We start from the raw sequence: 22,448 nt of genomic DNA, 5'->3' as shown, positions 1-22,448 counted from the left end.
AACTCCAGGTCCAATATCTTAAAAGGCAGTGCGGTGAACATGTGCTTCTCAAAACTGTGATCTGAGCTCTCTCAGCTTCCCCGCTTGGTTGTTTTTATTATGATTTGAACTTAACACAAAAGAAATATATCACCAGGGACCACATTATTATGTTAGTAAAAGCACTTGATGCAGAAGTATTAGTAAAGTATAAATGCATTTCATACTAGCTGTTATAAATAAAACTACCCAAACATGAACTATGAACTCATGTTTCCAACAATTTTGATTTTGAATTGGCCTATTAACAAGCAGTGAACCACTCCTGCAGGCCTGCCTCCAAAAGACTCTGACAGGTGGAGCTGTAATGTACGAGGGGAAGCTCTGCTGGAGTCCTTTCACACCGTTTAAGCAATTTCCAGGTCAAACAATCTCACATGTGCAGAATGTTTTGAGCTGACACACCTCAACCATGTGGAAAGCGTAGAGAAGGAGGATGAAAAAAAATTACACAGGGCGGATGTTGAACAAGGATGAAAGAATAGATGGATGATCGTATGGATGGAAGAACAGAGTGACGGATGGAGTGAGACAGACTACGACTTTTAACTGAGCAACTTTTTTAAAGGGATAACGCATTTTGAAGTTTCAATAGTGGATTTACAAACCCTGTCAAGAGTCTCTGCTGTGAATGCTCTGGCAGCATGAAATAAAAAAATACTGAGGTTAAAAAAAAGAAGAAAAAAAAAAGTAGTTTCATTTAAAACTTAAAGAGTAAATTCTGTATTTTTCAGCCTGGACAGTATTTTCTCATGTTTTTGTAACCAAGCGACTAATGGAGACAACAATTTTGGTAACTGGTCCAGTACTGAGTGAGAGCGCTGTAGCCAGCAGTGGCAAAACAGGCTGCAATGTAACCACTTGGGCATGTTAACACCATCAATTTATCGCCACTAAAATTCCTTGTTTTTGTCTTTAACAGGCTCAGATTATTATACTAAATGTCTGACAACATTAGGGAAAGGATCCCTACAGAGAAAGATATTTTTGTTAAAGAATGAGATCCTTTTTGTTTAACAAGACACAGCCCTGAAATCGCTATCTGCAAACTCACCAGACTCCCTACAAGTAAACAGTCATTTTTGAGCGTACAGAGCGAGAATATTTTCACCTCTAACCGAGTGAATATAAGGTTTATGTCAACCAAACTGGAGCTGGCAACTGTTGGAACGGTGGAAGGATGAACAAGGATGGTTTCTGTTAGATAATTTTGTTTCTGTTGACTTTAAATGAATAAACAAAGTTTTGCAATAATTTAAGTGCTTTTTATTAAAATGGAGTCTAGTGGATTCAGCAATAACAAATTTGGGGCTGTTTCTGATTAATCAAAAAGGATCTTATTCTTTAACAAAAAGGTTTAAGTCTGTAGGGATCTTTTCCATAAATTAAAAGACACAGAACAATAATATGAGCCTATCAATGGCAAAAATAAGCACTTTTAGTGGATATGGTGCACACATGCCCCAAGTGGTTACATTGCAGCCTGTTTTGCAGCTGCTGGCTGCAGCACTCCTGCTCAATATTAGATTCATCTCAAAAATTATTTTTCCCTTTAGTCATTAAGACACAAAAACATGGGAAAAGGGGGCCCAGGTTGAAAAATACCTAAATTTACTGTTTGTCTTTTGAGATTTCCTTTATAGTACCACAAAATTAGGCACACAGGGCTGACAAAATAAAGTGAAATACGAAGCAAAAAATGTCTTCGAAATTTCCTTTTTTTTTGCAAACAAAATCAGGATTAACTTAGTGAGCGCAAATGTTTGAGGCAAATGAATGAGGCAGTATGTGCACATAAAATACATATTACGAGGAAGGCACCTGCAGTGTGTGTATGACGTGCCATGACAGAGTGACCTTTGACTGGATGGTACTGATGTGCAAAACAGTCAGATCCTGTAAAACTGCCCAGTGGTGACTTATAAAAATCCAGAACTCAGGAATTTATTCTAATATTAACTCAGCAGTAAATACAGTATGTGGAGAGATATGTTAAATCTGTTTCGTGTTGTTATGTGACGTGTGTGTATAAATGATCAGAGGTGATTTAAACGTTATAAGCCCTTCAATGTAAACCATAAATGTTTAGCTGTGAGCTCGTGTTTCCATAACACTGATGACAATGTGTGAGTGTTTTCTCTCCATCAACGTCCACCTCAAGGTCATGTTACGTATTTTTTCTGTGTGTTCATATAAGCATATCTGTGTGTGTGTGTGTGTGTGTGTGTGTGTGTGTGTGTGTGTGTGGCTGAAGGTTTCTCTGTGCAGGGAAGCATGCAAGCAGCTGCTCTGGCCCCCCTCTTATTGGCCAGAATTTACAGTGGCTTTGGCTCCATGAAGTATTTACGAGCTCCCAAAACACCCGCTCTCACACATACATGCATTTCAGGACTCAGAAACGAAAACCTACCTAGAGTACTTTTCCTGTTACAAAAGATCCCACACACAACCGAAAGCCTAAAACACACCGACTCTGATTAGAAACCAAAACATCTGCTCTCCTAAAGCTTACCAGAAACTCCAGATGTACAGGACATATTTACCAGTCTGAGCCCTCACCATTAAAGGGTCAGTTCACCTAATTACCAAAAATACTTTCTTCCGTCATAGTATTACCAAAAATATTTTCCAACTCAGCAATATTTAGCCATGAATATTCCACACAGTTGCGCTACAGGAGTCCACAGGCCTCACGAGTTTCACTCGAACTAATTTCTAATGAAGAAACAGTCCCTAAAACAACACTGTTGTCATCATTTAAATGTTATTTTTCAATGCTGAGACGGATATCGGGCAGCTCAGCCTTTTTTTCATTATGCACCAAAATTACGGAATCCACCACCCAAGACTCTAAGGGATGCAAGCTCAGTGACTATTGATAACGTATTTATTAAGCATTGCCTTTAACTAATTCTCACGTTCTTTTGTATTATTCTTACCTTTAACATGTTATTGTTAACAGTCATCAATGTTGTTATCCATCATGTCTTCCTTGTATGGATCTCTCATATTTTATCATTTTAAGCTCATCTATTCTCACTATGTGCTGCTTCTTTGTTCATTGTTTATGTGATTTCTTGGTTTTATTGTGCAGTATTTGCCCTTGTTTTAATGTACCTGTTTTCATTCACTTGTTTCTTCTCCTCATTGTAAAGCACATTGAAATACATCCCCTCCATGAAAGACACTATATAAATAAAGTTTCTTAATTATTACTACTACTATTATCATCTCAAAATATGGACAAATTAAACCAGCCCTATTTGCAATGATATATATTGCTAGAGATAAGATAAGAGAGAAACTTTGTGATTTGGAGAAACCTACCATTCGTGCAATTTAAAATTACTTACTTCCTCAGGATAGACTTCCTAATTGAAAGTCCGTCCTCCAGATCTGCCTCGTTGGCCATGAACAGCAGCCTCTTCCCTGACTGATCCACTCCCACAAAGTCTCTCTGTTCAGCTAAGAAGAAATTCACAATATTAAATGTTAACACAAAACAATACAGGCTAACAACAAGTGCCACATTTACACATTTATAACGTCTGACTGTAGAAGACAGAATTTTTCACAAACAAAGAGGAGAGCAAATAAATCTTCTCTAAACATCAGTGTGGAGAGTGGCCATTAATTCTTTGGACCGGTATAGCTACAAGCATGAAGGTAATTAATTTAAAACGTATATATGAAGACCAATCATACATCATATCCAAATCATGTCACACACATCATATCTACAGTAGTCTTTACAGCAGTTTTTCCTGTTACCTGTCTTTTTCTTGCCCTTCTGGCCTGGGACTGTCTCTGTGAATTCATGGGCTTTGCTCATTAGCATGGCCAGTGTTGCATTGTGGGCTCTGAACAGATCAACCACCTCGTGAAGCGCCACGTCTGTGATCAGGTCACAGCTCACCACCAGGACGTCCGTCTGAAGAGGGAGGTAGGAAGAAAAGAGAATAAAGTAAGATTGATGTCCACACCAGCCTCTTTATTTCACTGTGTGATAGTAAAAAATGAGTGTGTTGGACTGTGACTGCTTCACTACTTAAAGATATTTTAGGCCTTAAAAAGAGGCTTCCTGGCTCACACTATATTTTGGAATAAAATCTTCCCACCTGTTGTGATTTTAAAAATATTGAATATCACCCCTACATCCACACAAAAGCGCACAGAACTGCACAAAATATAGTTTGACGGGTGACTCATGTTTATAAAGCGAGTTTTCCTCACTCACAACAGTCATCTTGGCATGCATGTAGACTACACATAAATATACAATATATGGCGACAACGCTCCACACAAATACCTCAGGACACGAGAGCTTTGACTGTGTTATTTTCAAAATTCACAACAAAAATTGGCTCACTAAGCAGGATTTTGAAACCGACATACAGACAGAGAAGGAGAGGGAGAGAAAGAGGTGCATGAAGAAATACTTCTTGGTCGACAGTAAGCTTTTCCAAGTTTAATGTTTCTTGTATACACACACTCCTGCATTAAAGTGACTTAAACTCTAATGGCAGTAAGTAATAAATCCTACTTTATTTCACTGTTTTTGTTACAAGCGTGTGTGTATTTATCCTCTGCTGATTCAAGTCTATTCTTAGAAGGAGTGCTTTATTATATCAGTATATCAGAAATCATAGTCAGAAATTCTTTATTGAACCCTGGGGGGAAACTGGGACACAATACAGTAACTAGGACCGCGCTTTGCGAAAGATATGTGCAATAACAATATCCTAAATATATGCAATACTATAATGACTGTGTGCAATATGTACTGTTACACTATTGCTTGTCTGTGAAGTTGTCATATACTCTATGTAGCACAATTTCCTTGTACAGCTGTACATTGATATTTAAGATTGATTAACTGACTGACTGAGTGATTGATTGATTGATTAATGTTAGCCTGAGAAATGATAGAAAAGTAGAAAAAGATTTTTTTTTAAACGAGCATTCTGCTCCAAAATATAACCCAAGTTTATGAAAATATTCCTATATATAAGTAGAAAAACAAGAAATATGTGCATTATTCTACAGTGTGTTAAATAATAGTATAGTATTATTATAATATTATAGCATAGGGTTGAAGTAATAGAATTAAATATGTATCAGTTGAGAATATTGCACAGTGAATTTATTGCACTTAATATTGTACAATTAAGACTGTATAATTAAAGTTCCCTTGACATCATTTAGCTGCATACATTTTGCTAAACATTAACAAATGCATATAGATGACTAAATAAGAAAAGTTGTGACTAGACTGAACTTTATGTGGTAAAGGGTTGCATTACATATTTTGATAGTGGTTAAGATTTAACAAAGTATGCTTACAAAATAAATAAAGTTTTAAACAACAGAAAACCAGCTCAGGGTACTGTAAAGATAAAACAGTAGCTGGCATTTCTGCTGTAAACCTGTTCGCTCGATGTGTTTCAGATTCTGTTCAACTGTTTTGCATTAGTTCTAATTTAAATGACCACTTAAGTGCTTGACGGATGACATATCTGACATGTTTACTTTCCAGCCTGTGTGAGCTATCAAATCTCAGAAAAAATAAGCGTGTAAAATAAATCAAGCCCCCCTTTAACTTAACAAATATCCAGATATATGTTTGTAACCAGGCTTGGCTCATTTTTCTGTCATTTTTCTGGCAGAGACTGAAACAATATCACATAAATAACTTCCTACCTCCCTCTTTTACCCAGGACAACGAGCAATACTGGCTGGCTTTTAGCACCTTCCTATGAACTGATCCAAAACCAGCACCACTCTAACATCATAATGACTCAAAGAAAACAACAATCTTGGCGCTTGATTTCCAAAACTGACAAAACACACTCCTACTCACCCCCCCCATCGTTTGTTAAAGAAGGATAGATGAAGAATAATCTTCTACCATTTCACCTTCCAGAGATTATTTCCATCATAAACTCAAACTATTTTCAGCATTCCAGCTATGTAATAATACGTAAACTAATCTAGTCTTTAAACTGTATATCAATATACAGCTTGTGAATTCCATAGACATATCACTTACTCTACCACCAACGACACAGAGCACAAAACAGACATCAATCCTATTAACTGGCCTCCATGGACATTACGTCTTCATGCGTCTATGTGTGTTTATACGGGGGTGCGCCCACATTTGTGTGTCTGTGTGTGCGGTATCCATCTGTCCGTCCAGTGATGAAGGCTGTCAGCGAGGGAACTAATCCCACCATTAGCGCCTAAATGACAGAGACATCTTTACTCTGTCTGATGGAGGGAAGAGGGAAAAGAAAGAGTGTGAGAGGAGGGGGCAGCATTGATCCATTTGGTCCAATAACATTTGGGAAGTCTAGAAGAGTCATACAATTAAATAGTTTTATCGCGATTCAAGTCAGAGGAATACTAAACTGTAAGTCAGCTGCAGTAAGTCTCGAGTGCACATGCTCTATGTGTAGTGCAGAAGTAGTGCCGATCATCCCTGGATCATTTGGGTTTTTTATATGCGGCAGTTAGACCATTTTCGCTTCATGCGCCACTGAACAACTTTCAGGAATGAACGAGGCTGTCCTGCCACGGTTGGTTGTGACGGCATTATCAGCGGTGCTCGCAGCCTAATAGTGCTAACAACAGCAACAGAGCTAACAATGTGACTGCTCTCCTGTTCACACTCAGTCTGGGTAATGTGCAGGTCAGAGTGGCAATGATTAGCTGGTCATTGAGGGCAAAAATAAAGGAAGTTTGCTGCTTAATTAATGTTCTGAGTGTTGTCTATTGTACCTTTAACATTTGAAGGCATTAGGCCTTAGCAAAGGTCTGAGCTCACCAAGTGCCCCTCTAGTCTTTTTCTGTCATTACATTTTTAATTGCTAACAATGAAATTTGAGAGGAAGCAGGAGTTTACATAGCATACTTTAACATGCTTTTGTAATGGAAACACTTGAAAATGAGGTTGTGGAAACTAAAAAGCATTAAAGAATTCACTTGATTTTCAACGTGAGAGAGCTAAGAGTTCTGTGTGTGTGTGTGTGTGTGTGTGTGTGAGTGTGTGAATGTGCATGTGTAGAGTGCTGTATCAGTGGGGTCAGAGGTCATGTAGTTGACCTAAAGGTAACTCCCACCATAACCTGGTCTGGACCTGGCGACAGGAAGCTGCCACGGCGAAGCTGGACGCGTCTGCAGGAGATCTACTGACACTGAGACCCGGGAGACCTTTCAACTCTCTCCTCCCTCTATCACACACAGGCGAGCTCCAACACATGTTCGGAAACAGAGCACACAAGTATGCGCGCCGCACACATAGACACATGCGCCTGCACGATCCCCACACACAGACACACACACTCAGGCGACAGCAGAGTGGAGTCAGCTGGAGAGTCAGAGACACTTTGGCCTTTCAACAGCCAGGATCTCTGGACAGGTCAGGACCACACACACTGATGCACACAAAAACACACACATGGACACACACTTGTCCCAGCGGTCCAAAATTAAAGCTTACACAATCTTGACCTACTTTAACAAGACTTTGAAACTTTGTATTTATGGTAATTTTTCTTTTTTTTTTTTGTTTGTTTTTGGGCTTGCCTGATAAAGGACTCTTTGCTATTATCAAATATTGTTTTTTTGTCACTCCTTTTTAAGAATGTTTAATCTCTGAAAAATGTTCTGTCCCCTAGATATTTTCCATCATTTATACTCATCAAAAAATGCTCAAATTAAAGACTATTAAGAAATGTTCTAGGTGTTGACAAGAAAAGCATGACTAGTACTAATCGCCATGTTAATCAACTTCCAAATCTGTCGTCTCGTGGATTTGAGGGTTTCGGGGGGTTTTTTTTTCAAATTTTTAATGACTGGCTGATGAAGATAAGTAAATTCACTGTAGCCTATTCTCTTGTATAAAAAAAATGTGACAAAGTGCTCCCTATTTATAAACTCATTTTAACAAAGTCTGGAGTGGACATTTTGGAAAATACCATGGTCCAAGATAGCACTCATACATCTATATAATCTTCTTATTTTTTTATATTCCAAGCAAATACCAAATGACAGCATTTCTACTATCATCTGATCCTGGGCCCAAACCTTGGCTTGGGCATGTCACTACCCCAGAAATTCAGTAGTTGACATCAATACTAGTGAAAATCTACAATTCTTGATACCCTTTTTGATACAGTAAAAACAGATTAAAAATTATACAGTTAAACAATTAATTTTAAACGTTACTGTTAATCCCTGATGATCCAGGACGACAGCAGAGTAATAGTTTATGTGGGTTCATGGCATTTTAATAAATCCATATATAGCCTACAATATATTAACATATTTCTGCTACATGGTTGTTGTTGCCTGGCCTTGGCTATCACTGGCACGGAGGAATAAAAACGTTAAACATGCAGTGCTCAGTGCAGAGTAGCCGCTACGCACCTCGTCACGCTGCTGCAACATAACGTCAATACATAACGCTCCCATTGCAAAGAATTATAAAAAATCTGCTGTCCTCATGAAAAAAAAGGCTTTTCTTCAAGAGGAGTCGAGGCAGAGCTGTCATAGCAGCTACACTATAACACTTGTAGGTATGTGGTTTCCCGTCAGGTCCAGAATAACTGTATTTAAAGAACAGTACTGAAGAAAGACAAGAGTACTGCCACGCTTTCAGAATTTTGGCACCAAAGTAATGGTATACGTGACATTTCTACCTTGGCTTAACATAAAATATTTTAGAGAAGGAAACTTAAATTATTGTGTGCACAGGAAGGAGGAAAATGTGGACAGCAAGATGGTTGACAGATTGAAAAGAAACAAAGAAAACAAGTCTTGTGTGTTTGCTGTGTCCCTCTTGAATGAAAAGCCTCAGCTCCATCTCTCACCCTGCTCTCTCTCTTCACCTTTTGTCTCGAGTCTTACAAGCTGACTAACACATGTAGACTAAAGGTGAACCTTTGTATCAGCAACTCCAGTGTATATACAGTTCTCTTAGTCGGCATACGCTCATTCTGCCAGCTTATTAAGCCTAAACAACAATACAAACGTCAAAGAGGCTTTAAGCATACAAAGCAAAAAGTGCATGTAAAGTACTCCTTTCACTAGTTTGGCTTATTGTGAAAGACCTGAGTAATAATTGGGCACATCCCTCCACTTTTGTGTGACTTTGCTGTTTGAAGAGCGAACAAAATAAAATATGCACCTTGTAATCTCTCTTTTCAATAATCAAGAGGAATGACCCACTCTGCTCAGCTGCAGTGTACACTGATTCCTGTAAGTATTTTGTTTGATAGGTTACACCAAATCCCCTCATGGGAGGGTGCTTGTGTAAAGAGATGAGTGAGTGTGTGTGTCTATACTGTACTCATGCATCAGTTTGACAGTTTGAGTGATCTCTGTGCTGGGATTTGGCAGGCCATGGTTACAGTTCCTCACTCATCACCCTCCAGTGTGCGAGTGTGTGTAACTCAATGCCTCTAATCTAGCTGGCTGCTCAAAGGATTAGGGACTTGACTATTCTCAATGGGAGCATGCTGGAGCTAGTCCTCTTTAAGTGTGTGTGTGTGTGTGTGTGTGTGTGTGTGTGTGTGTGTGTGTGTGTGTGTTATGCATCTGTAAAAAAAAAAAAAAAGAAAAGAAAAAGAAAAGCACATGAGCAAAGAGAATAATAAGAATCTGTACAGACTCATTCAAATGCCAGAGGAAAAAACATTAAACTCACTTGTCACAACAAATTCGGCATTTTAAGTCTCTGAGAAATCTGTTTTCAAAAGCAAAGCCGACTGGTTTTGTTGTGAAGAATGTAATGAGCTGCCGTGGCAGGACACTTATGTCTTCAAATGCATGTTTGATGTGGTGCGCTCTAAATAGAGAAGATATCTGGAAGCACATTTGAGGGATTTGTCAACTGAGACTGTGGGAGTGGGAATCCTTGGGAATTTTAGGATTCGTTTTTTCTTTTTTGGGATCAAAATATGATTTAAAATTGAGCTTTTAGCCAAAATTCACAGTTTTTTTTCAGATGAATGTAAAGAGATGTACTTATTGTTTTTAAATGAGTGAAGTTAACTTTACTTACTTAAATTAAACACTTGTCCCCACTGCTATTCTTTGTGTTTCTTTGTCCGTGCTTGAGTCGGACAAAGAACTTGATCATCATAATTTAGCTTATGCTTTACATTGCTGTATAGTAAATCCTTAAGGCTGATTTATAGTAGTATGTAGGCTCGATGCAAGTGGCCTGCAGCAGTGTTAGCGTTGGTGGTGGTGTGTCTCTGCAATTACACCTCCAAGTTGCTAGTTAGTTGTGGGGTTTTACTGTGATGTGTTTCTGTTAAGTGCAGTTAAGTATGACTCACTCAACTAACACACTTAAAACTGCTAAAGACAACACCGTTTAACAGAAGTACAAAATGTAGCTTCATTATCCTCACAAGGCTCACAGACAAAACATTTGTCTATTGCTAGACACATTTTACATACTAATGTTATTAGCAAAGGCCTATGGCATCTTACTCTGCATTAATTAGCCTGGGGGCTAACAGATTTTTCCTCTACTCATATGAAACCACGATATTTCAAATGCAATACTGTGGCAGCTTTATTATTTATTCAATTTATTGTTACTTATCTAAAAAATAAAAGCATATAACAGCTTCACTTCCAGTTAAGGAAATTGTTTTCATATAGCAAAATTTAACAGGTCTGAACTGCCATGACGATGTCTGGGGAGGTGCCTGACAGGCTAGATTGCAGGCTATGTCGTGGGCTGCAGTGTGGATTTAACACAGAGGTATAAACTGGCCTTTATTGTTTTTGTGCACATTGCACTGCAGTAAGAGTCTGAAACTACCCCTAAAAGCTTGCATATTGAGTGAGTCATGTCAAGCTCATTTCCCAGGAGATTATATAGAGAAAAAGCATCCAAAAGCTTGACTTCATTGATTACTGAGCAGGTTGAATTAATTTTTCCTTCTACATAGCAGTTCTGTGAACTTGTTGTTTCCTTTATACTATGTATTTCAAGTACATTTTTGGGGGCTATTTGTAAATTGAATCAGAATCATTGAAGATAACAATGACTCTTAAGTAAATCAATATTTCCTGACACTCCTCAAATTGTAGAAAAAAATTGACAGAATGCAGTAATTATACTATAAAGAAAAGATCTCTATAAAATTAACAAAACTAAGCCAGCTCTATGCGAGCACTGATGATCAAACAATAAACAAGAGTGATTGCTTTAGAAATAAATCAACATTTATAAACTGCACGAAACCTCATACAAACATGTCTTCATAGTCTCAGGGGGTCAGTCAGAGCCGTGGCATATACTGAGGGACGACATATACCCCAACATACCCAAACACAAATGTTGCACAGATGTGCATGACTCCAGGATGAGAATAAATGGTGCACTGGGTAAACTGGCAGCACAGGGAGTTTGAGTCTTAACCATGACCTCATCTGTTTAGAGAGAATCGGATGAGGGGAGAGATGGAGGGATCAGCAGGCAGGATACAGAGGGGGGTCTGGAAATTGGGGTTGAGGGTCATGGATGCCATGTCGGCATGTGTAAATGCGTGTCCCTGTGTGTGTGTTTGTGTGTGTATTCTAAAAAGGTGAAATGAGGCACTTCAGCAGCCTTGACCATTCGGGGGAGGGAAAGGCACGGATCAGTGGTCACCCAGCAGTACACACAACGCCCACCTAAACCTCCCCCTCAGTTTTTGTCATTTTCCTTCTCTAACCCATTTTTCAATGGGGTTGAAATTGAAAAATCCCTTTTATTACCAAAAACTGGCCTACAGAATGCTGGTTATTGGTATTGGCAAGTGTATGATAAAATGTTGGGCTCTCCCCTTCCAACACATAATAAAGCAAGCTGTTCATTATAAACAACTAAGCTGTTCATTATAAACAACTAAGCTGTTCATTATAAACAACTAAAATCACATTTTTTCTTGCTCAAAATAAGGTCGTAATGATTAAAAAATTATCAACAAACCATACAAACTTTTGGAATTTTGGTGCACTTACCAAGATGATAAGTAGAAAAACAGAATTTGTCTTCCATTTAAAGGAACAAAGCTTACGTTAAGGTGCAATGTATATTAACCAACATGAAAAACAACCAACCAATAAAAAATAGGGCTCCTACAACTTCAGAAAATTTGGATTTAAGACTTTTTAAATGCCACTTGGAAAGAAATTTAAGACCAATTTTATAGTAGCCAATACTAAAGCAAAAAAAAACATGTACTAACATTTATTACTTAAGGTAGGTAACTTAAGCTAGGGGAAATTTTATTTTCTTTGTCAAATATTTATTGTAACAGAAAACAGGACTCTTGGATAATGTAAATTCAAGAGGCATTTTGTAATTTCTTTTTTAATGTTACCCAATTACTATGGGGTTTTTCAATGTAATGTCAGAAAAAAAGATGAAAAAAAATCCCACCTGCAATGTGTCAGCATTTCTAAAACTTTTGAGAAATTAATTTGAGACATTTGAATGCCAATTACGGCCTTATTTTTAGATGAATGAATTGAACTCAATGCCTTTTAAGACTTTTTAAGGAACTGCAGGAACCCTGAAGAAAAATGCATTTACTCCAATTTCTGGCCAAGTTCTTAGATTATTTAGCTTGCAGCCTAAAGCACATTATTCTGAGGTTTTGTGGATTTTGAGCTAATCATTAAAAAAGTGTTGTGCCTGGGGGAAGTGAAATAATGATACTAGTTACTCGCCTTAATTTCATAGTCTTCTGTCTTGATCGGCGCTTTTACATTGTGATTTATGGCATTAGACTTTTGTTTCTATCTTTCTTTTTAACCTGTTTTTGCTGCGGAGTGAGTTTGTGTATATTACCTTCAAAAACATATTGTAGATCCCTCTGTCTCCGAAATTGCTTTTTCTTTTTTCCAACAACTATAAAATGTGTCTTCAGGGAGTGCAGTTAGTATTAGTGACAGTAGGCTCTATGCTAAAATCTGAAAGCTTGGTGGACCATTACAAAGGGGCAGTGGGCTTATTGAAGGGTGAACCTAAGCAATAAAGGGAGAAAAATAGTTTGTATGTCAGTTTATGTCATTCTTGAATTGATTAATTTTCTCGAATTATTGCTATCTGTAGATATAATGAGTACAAGCCAGTATCCAAACTTTCCACTGCAAATCTGAAACATCCGGAGGGAAAATGAGCCTTGAAATTCTGGAGAACGGACTTAAATTTGACTGGCAGGACCTTGGCAACACTCCAAAGTAGTTAAGTCAACCCCCCCCCCACCCCCCGCTGTGTACATTTAAATATAGTACAAAGATACACACACCTTGATCTTCTGCTGGATGTGTCTGAGAGCGTCTGCGGTGCCCATGTCTCCGTCTTCCTGGATACAAACTACATCCAGTTTCATCTTAACGTCCACCTTCATTTTAGGGTCTGTGCTCATCATCTTATGGACCTCTTTGGTGGTGATCACAATCACCTCTGAAAACGCAGGTCACAGAAAATAAGTATTATATACAGTAGAAAGCTGCAAAAATGTCAAGATGACTCTTAGCTGCAATGCTCTATATGTTGCACATGACCCCTTTATGGTTAATAAGTTATGTATCATTTCTCATAAAAATTATCATTTCCCCATTGAAATCCCTTAAAATGTACACATATTCTTACAGCAAAGTATGGAGCCCATTGTGAAGCCAAGTACTGAAAGAACTTTTTTGTGACTCCACAGTGAGTAGAAACTCCACAAAAGGTGAACTTTCTTCATGAATGTAAGTAAACAAGGTTCTCATTTCACAGCAGTAAAACTATATCAACACTTCACTTTAAAAACTCTCACAAGATTATTGCAAAATAATCAAAGCCTTCTATATCAAGTAGTGGGATGTCATCTTCTACATATGAATTGATTTTTTCCTTTTGAAATTATTTCATTTCTATTTTTTCTTCTTTTTTCTTTTCTTCACAAGCTGTCCTTTACTTATCTGTCCTTTTATGTTTTGTAAATCAGCAGCATATGTCCTATAATTCTATAATGTTCTATTTTTTTGCTTTTTTTTGGATTTGTTAGTATCTCCATATTATCTCCACGTGTGTGCACTACATGGCAAATAAAAGGATTTTGAAAAACAAAAAAAATCCAGTCGTATACTCAGTGCTTCCAAAATGCATTTTTGCTAAAACTTTTAAAAACTTTCCTTCAGAGCTCATACACACACCAGCCCAGGGTTTGCTACTTGTATGCATGTGCTTAGAAAGTACTGAGCATGCAGCTACATAAGTGAGACTTGGATTATACTGAGTTGCGAGAGACTTTGTAAACTGATGTTTTGATATAGTTTTGTTGTTGTTAAATGAGGACCCCATGTACTTTAATTCATGAAGAATCTTTGCCTTTTCAGATTCTCTGTTCACCGTGGAGTCATAGAAGAAAAACGTTTTCTTTATGAATTCAACGTAACAGATGGTCAGTAATTGATCCCCCCAAAAAGGGCATGAAATCAGGCTAAAGGCTGCTCCCTTTTTTAATAAAGTTGGTTATAACATTAACAGACCACTTTATGAATGCAGAACATTGCAGAGTCCGACTGGTTTAATTGGCCTTGTCTGCATAAAATGTTTTCTACCGGGCATTTGTTCACTCTAGCTGTGTCAGCCTAGTAAAACCAAATTGCAGGGCTTTGGCTAGATGGCTGCACACAGTAAATGGCTGGCCACACAGGATGATTATGTATAGAAAGCTAGTTTTATTTAGGCTAGTGAGGACCTACAAGCTTTTATAACAAACAGCTCTGTTTACTGGCAAGAACAGCATACTGCAACAAATCCCTTTATAAGCCCAGAGTTTCTGGACCTACTGCGTGCTGCAGCACAAGAGGCAAAAATCTGGGCTGTAAATCTAGACAGGAAATGTGCACCTGACAATGTCTGATGATGTGATGACAAGCTGGTGAAAGTACGAAAAAGCAGCACAGTCGTAAACTCAATATGTTTTATGCAGTGAAAGGAGCAATGTTGCTGAGGGCAATTTGGAAAGGTATTTGTCTTTTTTCTCTGTACCAAACAGCTCAACTACTTCTGACCATGAATGGAAGAAACAATTACAAATTGGTTTTGTTATACAAAAAAATAACAGCTTTAAAGAAGGTGTAACACATTCCTAAGTAACTTTTTTCATTTTTATTTAAGTACATTTTATTACTTGTGATGAATTTGACTAATTTCCCATCCCATTAAATAGAGTCCAAATTTTGTAGTCCTTCTTTCAGTATAAGATCAGGAGCTGGTCAACAACTGCTGGTGTTTAAAACTTGCCCAGGCACGTAGAGGAAATGTGACCCACCTGCAATATTAAACTCTGAAACTCACCCATCACAATCAATTAGGTACTGTCAGTAGAACTGTAGTTTGTATTTTATTTATTTGTTGCTCTTTGAGTTTATTAGCCACAATGAATGTCAGCTGTGATTGATATTTAATTTTCAATCACGTTTATATGAAAATCTTAAATTTGTTTGATACTTTCTTTCTACCTGTCTGTGTTTTATTATAGAGAAATTATAAATGCAAAAACATCTGTTTTTAATTGAGGTATCTCAGTTAAATTTGCTCTCCAAAATGGGTATATGTTTGAGGGACGTACAGTACATTTTAATTGGATTTTTTAAACTAATTATTTTACCTACAAAGTACATATATTTAAAATGAAAACACTCATAGTCCTTGTGTTTGAGTGAAACTTTGCCTTTTCTATTTAAGTTCCCCTCCCCACATTAATGCCAAAATGAAGTTTGCACACTTTTTGTTCCAGGTTTTCCACGTGAGCATCATAAACTTACGCTAAAAGTGCTGGCTGTATTTCTGCTTCTTTACATTTTATGTGGAAACTAACCAAGGATGCCAGTGCACTCCTATAACACTCCCCCCCGTCACTGACACTCAGTCTGATTGGAGGGCTAACAGCTCAAATGAGGCCACAACCATCAACTGATGTGAAGCTCTGACGAGAAAATGTGACAGTACCACTTATCATTTATGTAGTTATTATTATTTCTTCTGAGTTATTTTGTGCATGTGTATGCATTGGCAGATATGTGTATATGTAAGTATGCATGCATATATGTATGTCTCTTTATTTGTTGGTGTAAGTATTATCTGCATACATTTCCTCATCTTGGAAAGCATTTTGTGCAATTGCTTGAAAAATGCCTTACAAATAAAGTTTATTATTATTATTGTTATTATTGTCAGCCCTGGCTGACAGAGCATTGTATTTTTAAAATGAATATTTTAGCCATCCAATACCACACTCATTGTGTAACAACCGAGAACGAAAGACTTGTTTCAACTGGTTTAAAGGCTGGGCACAGCCACACAGTTGTTTTCAATCACTTTGGCTGATTAGACCTCCCCTCAGGTTGAAGCAGAGAAGATAACAGGAGGTTTGCTGCCCTAAAGGGTGCAACAACACTAGAAGGAAAGTAAAGGAGTTGTCAATCAAGCACAGTCCCGAGAGGAGGACTAATTAGGACGCATAATTTCGAATGTATTTTCTTTGCCTAGCCTAGTGAAATGTTTAATGCTAACGACAGCATAGTTAGATGTGCTGAAAACATGAATAATAGTCATCATACACAGCAGCAGTAATTTAGGTAGGTGTAGCAGTAATTGGGGTATTAGATGTAGTTGCTGTAGTAGTAGAAGTAGTACTTGAGCTCTCACCTTCAAAGCCTACCCTCTCCAGCAAGTTCAGTGGGTACCACATGAGGGGCTTGTTTCCCACAGGCAACATTGGTTTGGGGGTGTTGTAAGTCAGATCAGTCATACGTGAACCCCCACCAGCCGCCATCAACACTGCCTGGAGCTCCATAATGTCTGCTGGGGACGGCTACCAAAAAAGGACAAACAGAGACATATTCATATACACTGAAAACTTAACCACAACTCAGATAAATATGTGCTAATGTGTATACATATAGACGCTTGTATGTGGATAAGTGTTGCTAGGGATGTGGTTGTGTAATATGAATATAGCTAGTTTGTGTATGTGTGCACACCTTGGTTGTGGCCTTGTGAGACTTTTAATGAAGCAGCTCTGAGGTTAACTATACTTTACACAAATTTAAATCCAACACTTTAGTTTTTGCTCACATTTTTCATATGTTGAAGTTAAAGATCTAAGAGTCTTTATGCACTCAATAGATATATTTCTGTCAAATTTTTGATCACAAATTTGTTAAAATATGTGTTAGTGATAACTTCTCCTTTTCCAAATTAATCCATCCACCTAACAGGTGTGTCATGTCAAGATGCTGATTAAACAGCATCATTATTACACAGGTATGTGTTGGGGTGGTCACAATAAAAGACAGCTCTAAAATGTGTCATCTTATCACACAACACAATGCCACGGGTGTCCCGTGTTTTGAGGAAGGACTGTAGGATTTTCCACCAGAGCTGTTACCCCTGAAATTAATGTTCACTTTACTACCATAAGACGTTTCCCTGGTTTTACATCCAATTGGTCTCATCGCACAAGTCAGTCACCATAACAAACTTCTGTGAAGTGAAGACCCTGGTTGACATTGTTTAATCAGCATGCTAATCTGCCACACCTGTCAGGTGAATGGATTGGAAAAGGAGAAGTGTTCAGTGTTAGACTTGACTTGACCTAATACAGCTGTTGGTAATGACCTGGATAATTCATTGTTGGTGACTCAACACTAGAGCTTGCACACTGAGGAAGGCATAGCCAAAATATCTGCATATTTCACTTCCTGTCCTGAACACTAAAAGAGTATTCTCATTATTTAGGTGTGCAAACTGTTTGTTTTTACTTGTTAAACAAGGACTTTAGTTACATGCGCCTCAACTGTCGTTTTGCCTTTTGTTGAGTACAGTGTTTTCCCCCCTGTGCATTCACACAGAGGATTATCTAAATACTAAATACACAAAAATATATGGATACACCCCTTTACAAGTCGCCTATTTTAAAATTTCTTTAAACGTATGTGCGTGTATTTTAGGCAAGAAGTACGTGTGCAGGTTTGAAACCCAACATGTGGTCACGCCAATGACTTTAATTACTGTAATGTTAACATACTTTCAATGTGACACCAGTGTACTGGACGTTGCACTGCATTGTGTGAGCATGGTCATTAGACAGATCACCAACACAGACACTTAAATGACACAACTAACGTTAGCAGTAACGTTACACCGGCATAATACGGTCAACAAGCGCTATCAACATTACCTACAACACTATCAAGAGGGTAAAATTGACATGCTGGCTCGCTCAATGGTTGAAAATATGTCTAAATGTACCTGTCACTGATCCCTGTTGATCCGCTGCCACTTGAAATGACAGCAGCGGCAGAAGCGTGTTGAAGTTGGTTGCAGTCAGTGTTGTTAGCACTTAGCTAACGATTAGCAGAGAGCAGCAAACGATACCGCCGCTTCAAAGACAGCTCACAAGCAGCTGGACACGTCCTTTGAAAAGCAAAAACAAACTCGGACGAGCGCTGGTGGCAGAAGTTAAATAACTCGTTATATTATTTGACAGAGGTTTCGCAAAAGAAGCTAAGGGTTAGCATCGTATGATGACACTTGGGTGCTTTCAGTGAAATACGTCCGTGTGGGAAACTACTTCCTCCGTAGAGTGGTTCCTACAGAGAGGAGAAGAGCAGAGGAGATGTGTAGCATAAAGTCGTTAGTTTTTGTTGACCATTCGCATTTTAAAATACAGTTGGCAACAATTTGATTTTCTATAGTATTAAAAATGTGATTTTGAGCTTGCTTAAAACCAGTGATGGAGGAAGAATCTTTTTTTTCTTTTCAAAATTGTAATAATACACACTATTAAAATACCCAATTATAAGTAGCCTTAAGTTCCTGCATTTAAATCTTTGCTTAAAAGTCTAAAAGTGTTAGCAAGAAAATATAATTAAAGTATCAAAAGTAAAAGTACTCATTTGGCAGAATGGCCCCTATCAATTTTATGTTATATCTTAATTAAAGATGTAATACCTTTACTCTGTTTATAGATTCCTTTATTCCACTGAACTCCTTAGTGTATATACAGTATATATATACTTCCTCCGATATATAGATATATGTGTGTAATCTGTTTATGTATCTTCATGTTAATGTATTCAAACAAATTGCCCCTTGCATTATAAACTACTGCAACAAGTCCATAACATTTATATATTTAAGTGCAATGAAGTAAAAAGTCCAATGTTTGCCCAAATGCAGTGAAATAGAGACATGACCCTCAAGTATAAATGCTCAAGTACATCAAAACTGCACCAAAGTACTGCTTACAACACACACAATAGAGACACATAACATTAGAAACAGACACCAGAGGTACAAAAACGGTTTAAAGTGTTATTGATTCATAGATCATGAGGTAGGCATGTACCAGTTTATTTGACGAGATTTGCATTTATTTATTTGCATATGTAAATGTATAGCCAACTGTTCATATAGGAGCTGAATATATTTTTACATCAGTGTTGATGAAATACTGTTAATATTTCTCATTTGACATTTTAGTGTCAATTATTATTATCATCAGTTGCAGATACGAAGAAAGGGCCCAAAACCCACAATAATGTTACATTAAACAAGCTTTTTCTTGATGCTAGAAATGCTCAATACCAACAAGGTCACATAAAACACAATGTAGCATCACATAAAATCCAGCTCATCCACAACCAGCCATCACCACCCAACCACATCTTTAATGGTTATAATCACCACTGTGATCATTCACTACATGGAGGACTCATCATCAACTTACAAAACCACCCAACGATGTAACCATAGTAATAACAAAAAAGGTGATAACTGACTCAAGCAAAAGAAAAGAGAGTATCATGAATTGTTACTGTCGATGTTTAAACATACATTTTTATATGTCACATTTTTAATACTTTTTTCAGTTTCTATCTGCAGCTGAATAACTATGAAACATAAAAAGAGCTTTAAATACACATGCATTTTTTTTGTCCTCTTGACCACAGTAGAAGTAATTCCTTGGGTTCACACACACAAAAAGTGGTGTGAGCCGATTAGCAGCCAGAAGCCACCCAGCTACTCCTCCAGACTTCAAGCTTGAAAACTCCCAATTCACAGAGCTGAGACGTAACAGCAAATTGAGCTCGGGGAATGTGGCTTTGGTTTTGTTTGCTCTGGCCAGGAGATGAGCTTGACTGCTCGTTGCTGCTTGCGCGAAACCAGAAGAGCGAGAGAAAGGAGGGAAGAGGGAGACAGAAAATAAAGAGAAGGAGACAAACAAGCTTGTCTGTTGTAGCCTGACTGCCAGAATCATGAAATAAGATAATAAGGGATGGAGGAAAGCCTGGTGGGTTGAACTGTTGGAAGAAGAAGAGAGAGAGGAAGTGAAAATAGGTTAGAAAGACAGGGTCCTGGAAAAGGGGTCTTTTAAGTAATGAGGAGAAAAGAGCAGAGGTGAGGAGGAGGGAAACAGCTGGGAGAGGAGCAGTCAAAGGGTAGCGAAAGACTGATTACCCAGGGCCCAAATGGGAGGGAGGTCTCAAAAAGCCTAGAATGAAAGTTTGGTTTTGGTACCATAATTTCAGTAAACTTGGCTGAATAAATGTATGTACTGTGTTATTTGTACTATAGTATGTGTTCTGTGGTATATGTATTTTATTGTGCCTCCCTTATTTATAGTGTATTGTGGTTTTATGGTGCTTGAAACTAAATATTTTAATAACACCGTAGTCCTATATGTAAAAGCCCAACAAGAGTTGAAAATTAACAAGCTATACACTCTTTGTGCAATACATTAGCCTTAAATTGTATCATCCCTATCAAATAAAATAAATTCAAATTCTAATGGTTAAAAGACTAAAGTTTGTATCAAAAATAGTTGAAACTCTGAGGCCTCTTCTCATGGTGCTCCAGCAGCACCATGAGAAGATGCACGCTGCTTTCTGTGCCATGGTACAGTTGGCGGGTGTATTTTGGTAGAGAGAAAACAGTTCCTCATGAAACTGCTCACAACAGGGTCTGTGGATTATCTTGAGTAACTGAGTCAAGAGTTGTGTAAAAAGACATTGCTTTTGAGTTTCTCAAATAATTTTTTTCTAGCGCTTTGAGCACCACAAGACGAGTACCATCTAGTTCCAATATATTGGAGAGAAGGAAGACCGATATCTACATCTATCTCTACAGCCGATATCTCCAACACATGGCAACTTACACCAAAACAACGTAGATGCACATCCAGTGGTGTAGTGGATGGTAGGCCTATATGCGAGTACAAAGGGTGCACCTCTTTTTCTGGTCATTTACAGTATACCCACTTATCAGCCAAAAAGGCATTATATATAGTATGTAGAAAAGTACACCCACTTCCTCCTCAGTAACCTACCCAGCTACCTAGTAGTACACCCACCTCATCAAATACTACACCACTGAGCACTTCTATCAGAAGTGCTAGTGTTACATTTTATAGAGGTAGTCCAGCAATGTAGGATTGCATTTTCCATAAGTGTTGGGGTTGGAAAAAGCATGGTCAAAATTGAAGTAGCAGAGGCCAAAATGTCCAGGGTCGAGCTCATAAGACATTGCAGCCTATATTTTCCACAATGCAACCAAGAGATGTTTTACATTAGACCTCATCCTGAATACACACGTCCTTCAAAACCCACACCTACATTTTGTAATGCAGGCATTTAGTTAAAATATGTGGTGTCCAAGCCCAAGTTAAAATATCCAAACTATTTTGTCAGACTTGAAGCTCTTTTATGGTCTCTAAAGACATAAACAAATGGCTGGCAAAAGGACCTTTATGTGCTGAAGCAGTAACATTAAATGTCCTACTTTTTGTTTGAAACACCAAAATCACTGACATTTCATGTTTGCACACCCACTGACATTGTTTGGATCATTTTGACTTGTATCTAAATAATTATTTTTGAACTTATTTATTACTGTGTTCATTTTTGGACGGTGGAGCTTTTAGTCATCGGCAACAGATGCAAACCTGACTCAAGGAAGAGTAAACACAGTAACTTACTGTGAAACCCAAATCAAACCATGTAATGTATAATTGTGATGCTGTAGGTACTACTAATGCAACTACAGTGCTGCAATATGAAAAATGTTGCCACGAAGTTACTACTGATGGCATTTTTGAAAAAACTGTATATAAAAAAATTATACTTGTAACCAAAAGCCAGATGAAATCACCTATCTGACAAATATTGCAAGCTATAAAAGATCCTTTATGCTTTCCTGTTTCTGGTCTTTACCCGCCCAGTTTACAAGGTGTTGTCAGTGTGCAGGTGGCATCCGTCTCTCTTCATAAAAAAGGGGATCTGGCAAAAAAAAGAAAAGAAAGCGACGCTCCAGTAAATGTCAGCCAAAACCACTGAC

The 22,448-nt window shown here is 37.9% G+C and overlaps 1 protein-coding gene across 1 annotated transcript in view; it reads right to left on the bottom strand.

Moving 5' to 3' along the window:
* Positions 1-18,657, bottom strand: part of eif2b3 (eukaryotic translation initiation factor 2B, subunit 3 gamma) — a 32,074-nt gene extending 13,417 nt beyond the window's left edge. The window contains exons 1-5 of the mRNA XM_042498491.1: positions 18,363-18,657; positions 16,758-16,923; positions 13,360-13,517; positions 3,811-3,970; positions 3,393-3,504 (exon numbers count right to left, since the gene is read on the bottom strand). Coding sequence (XP_042354425.1) covers positions 3,393-3,504; positions 3,811-3,970; positions 13,360-13,517; positions 16,758-16,905 — 578 coding nt within the window. The 5' untranslated portion in view covers positions 16,906-16,923; positions 18,363-18,657. The remainder of the gene's footprint in view (positions 1-3,392; positions 3,505-3,810; positions 3,971-13,359; positions 13,518-16,757; positions 16,924-18,362) is intronic.
* Positions 18,658-22,448: the final 3,791 nt, after the last annotated feature.

This window comes from Plectropomus leopardus, chromosome 12 (genome assembly GCF_008729295.1).
Source record: "Plectropomus leopardus isolate mb chromosome 12, YSFRI_Pleo_2.0, whole genome shotgun sequence".
In the NCBI taxonomy this organism is placed as follows: domain Eukaryota; kingdom Metazoa; phylum Chordata; class Actinopteri; order Perciformes; family Serranidae; genus Plectropomus; species Plectropomus leopardus.
Note: the sequence above shows the minus strand (reverse complement) of the source record. Positions and strands in the feature narration are given on the sequence as shown.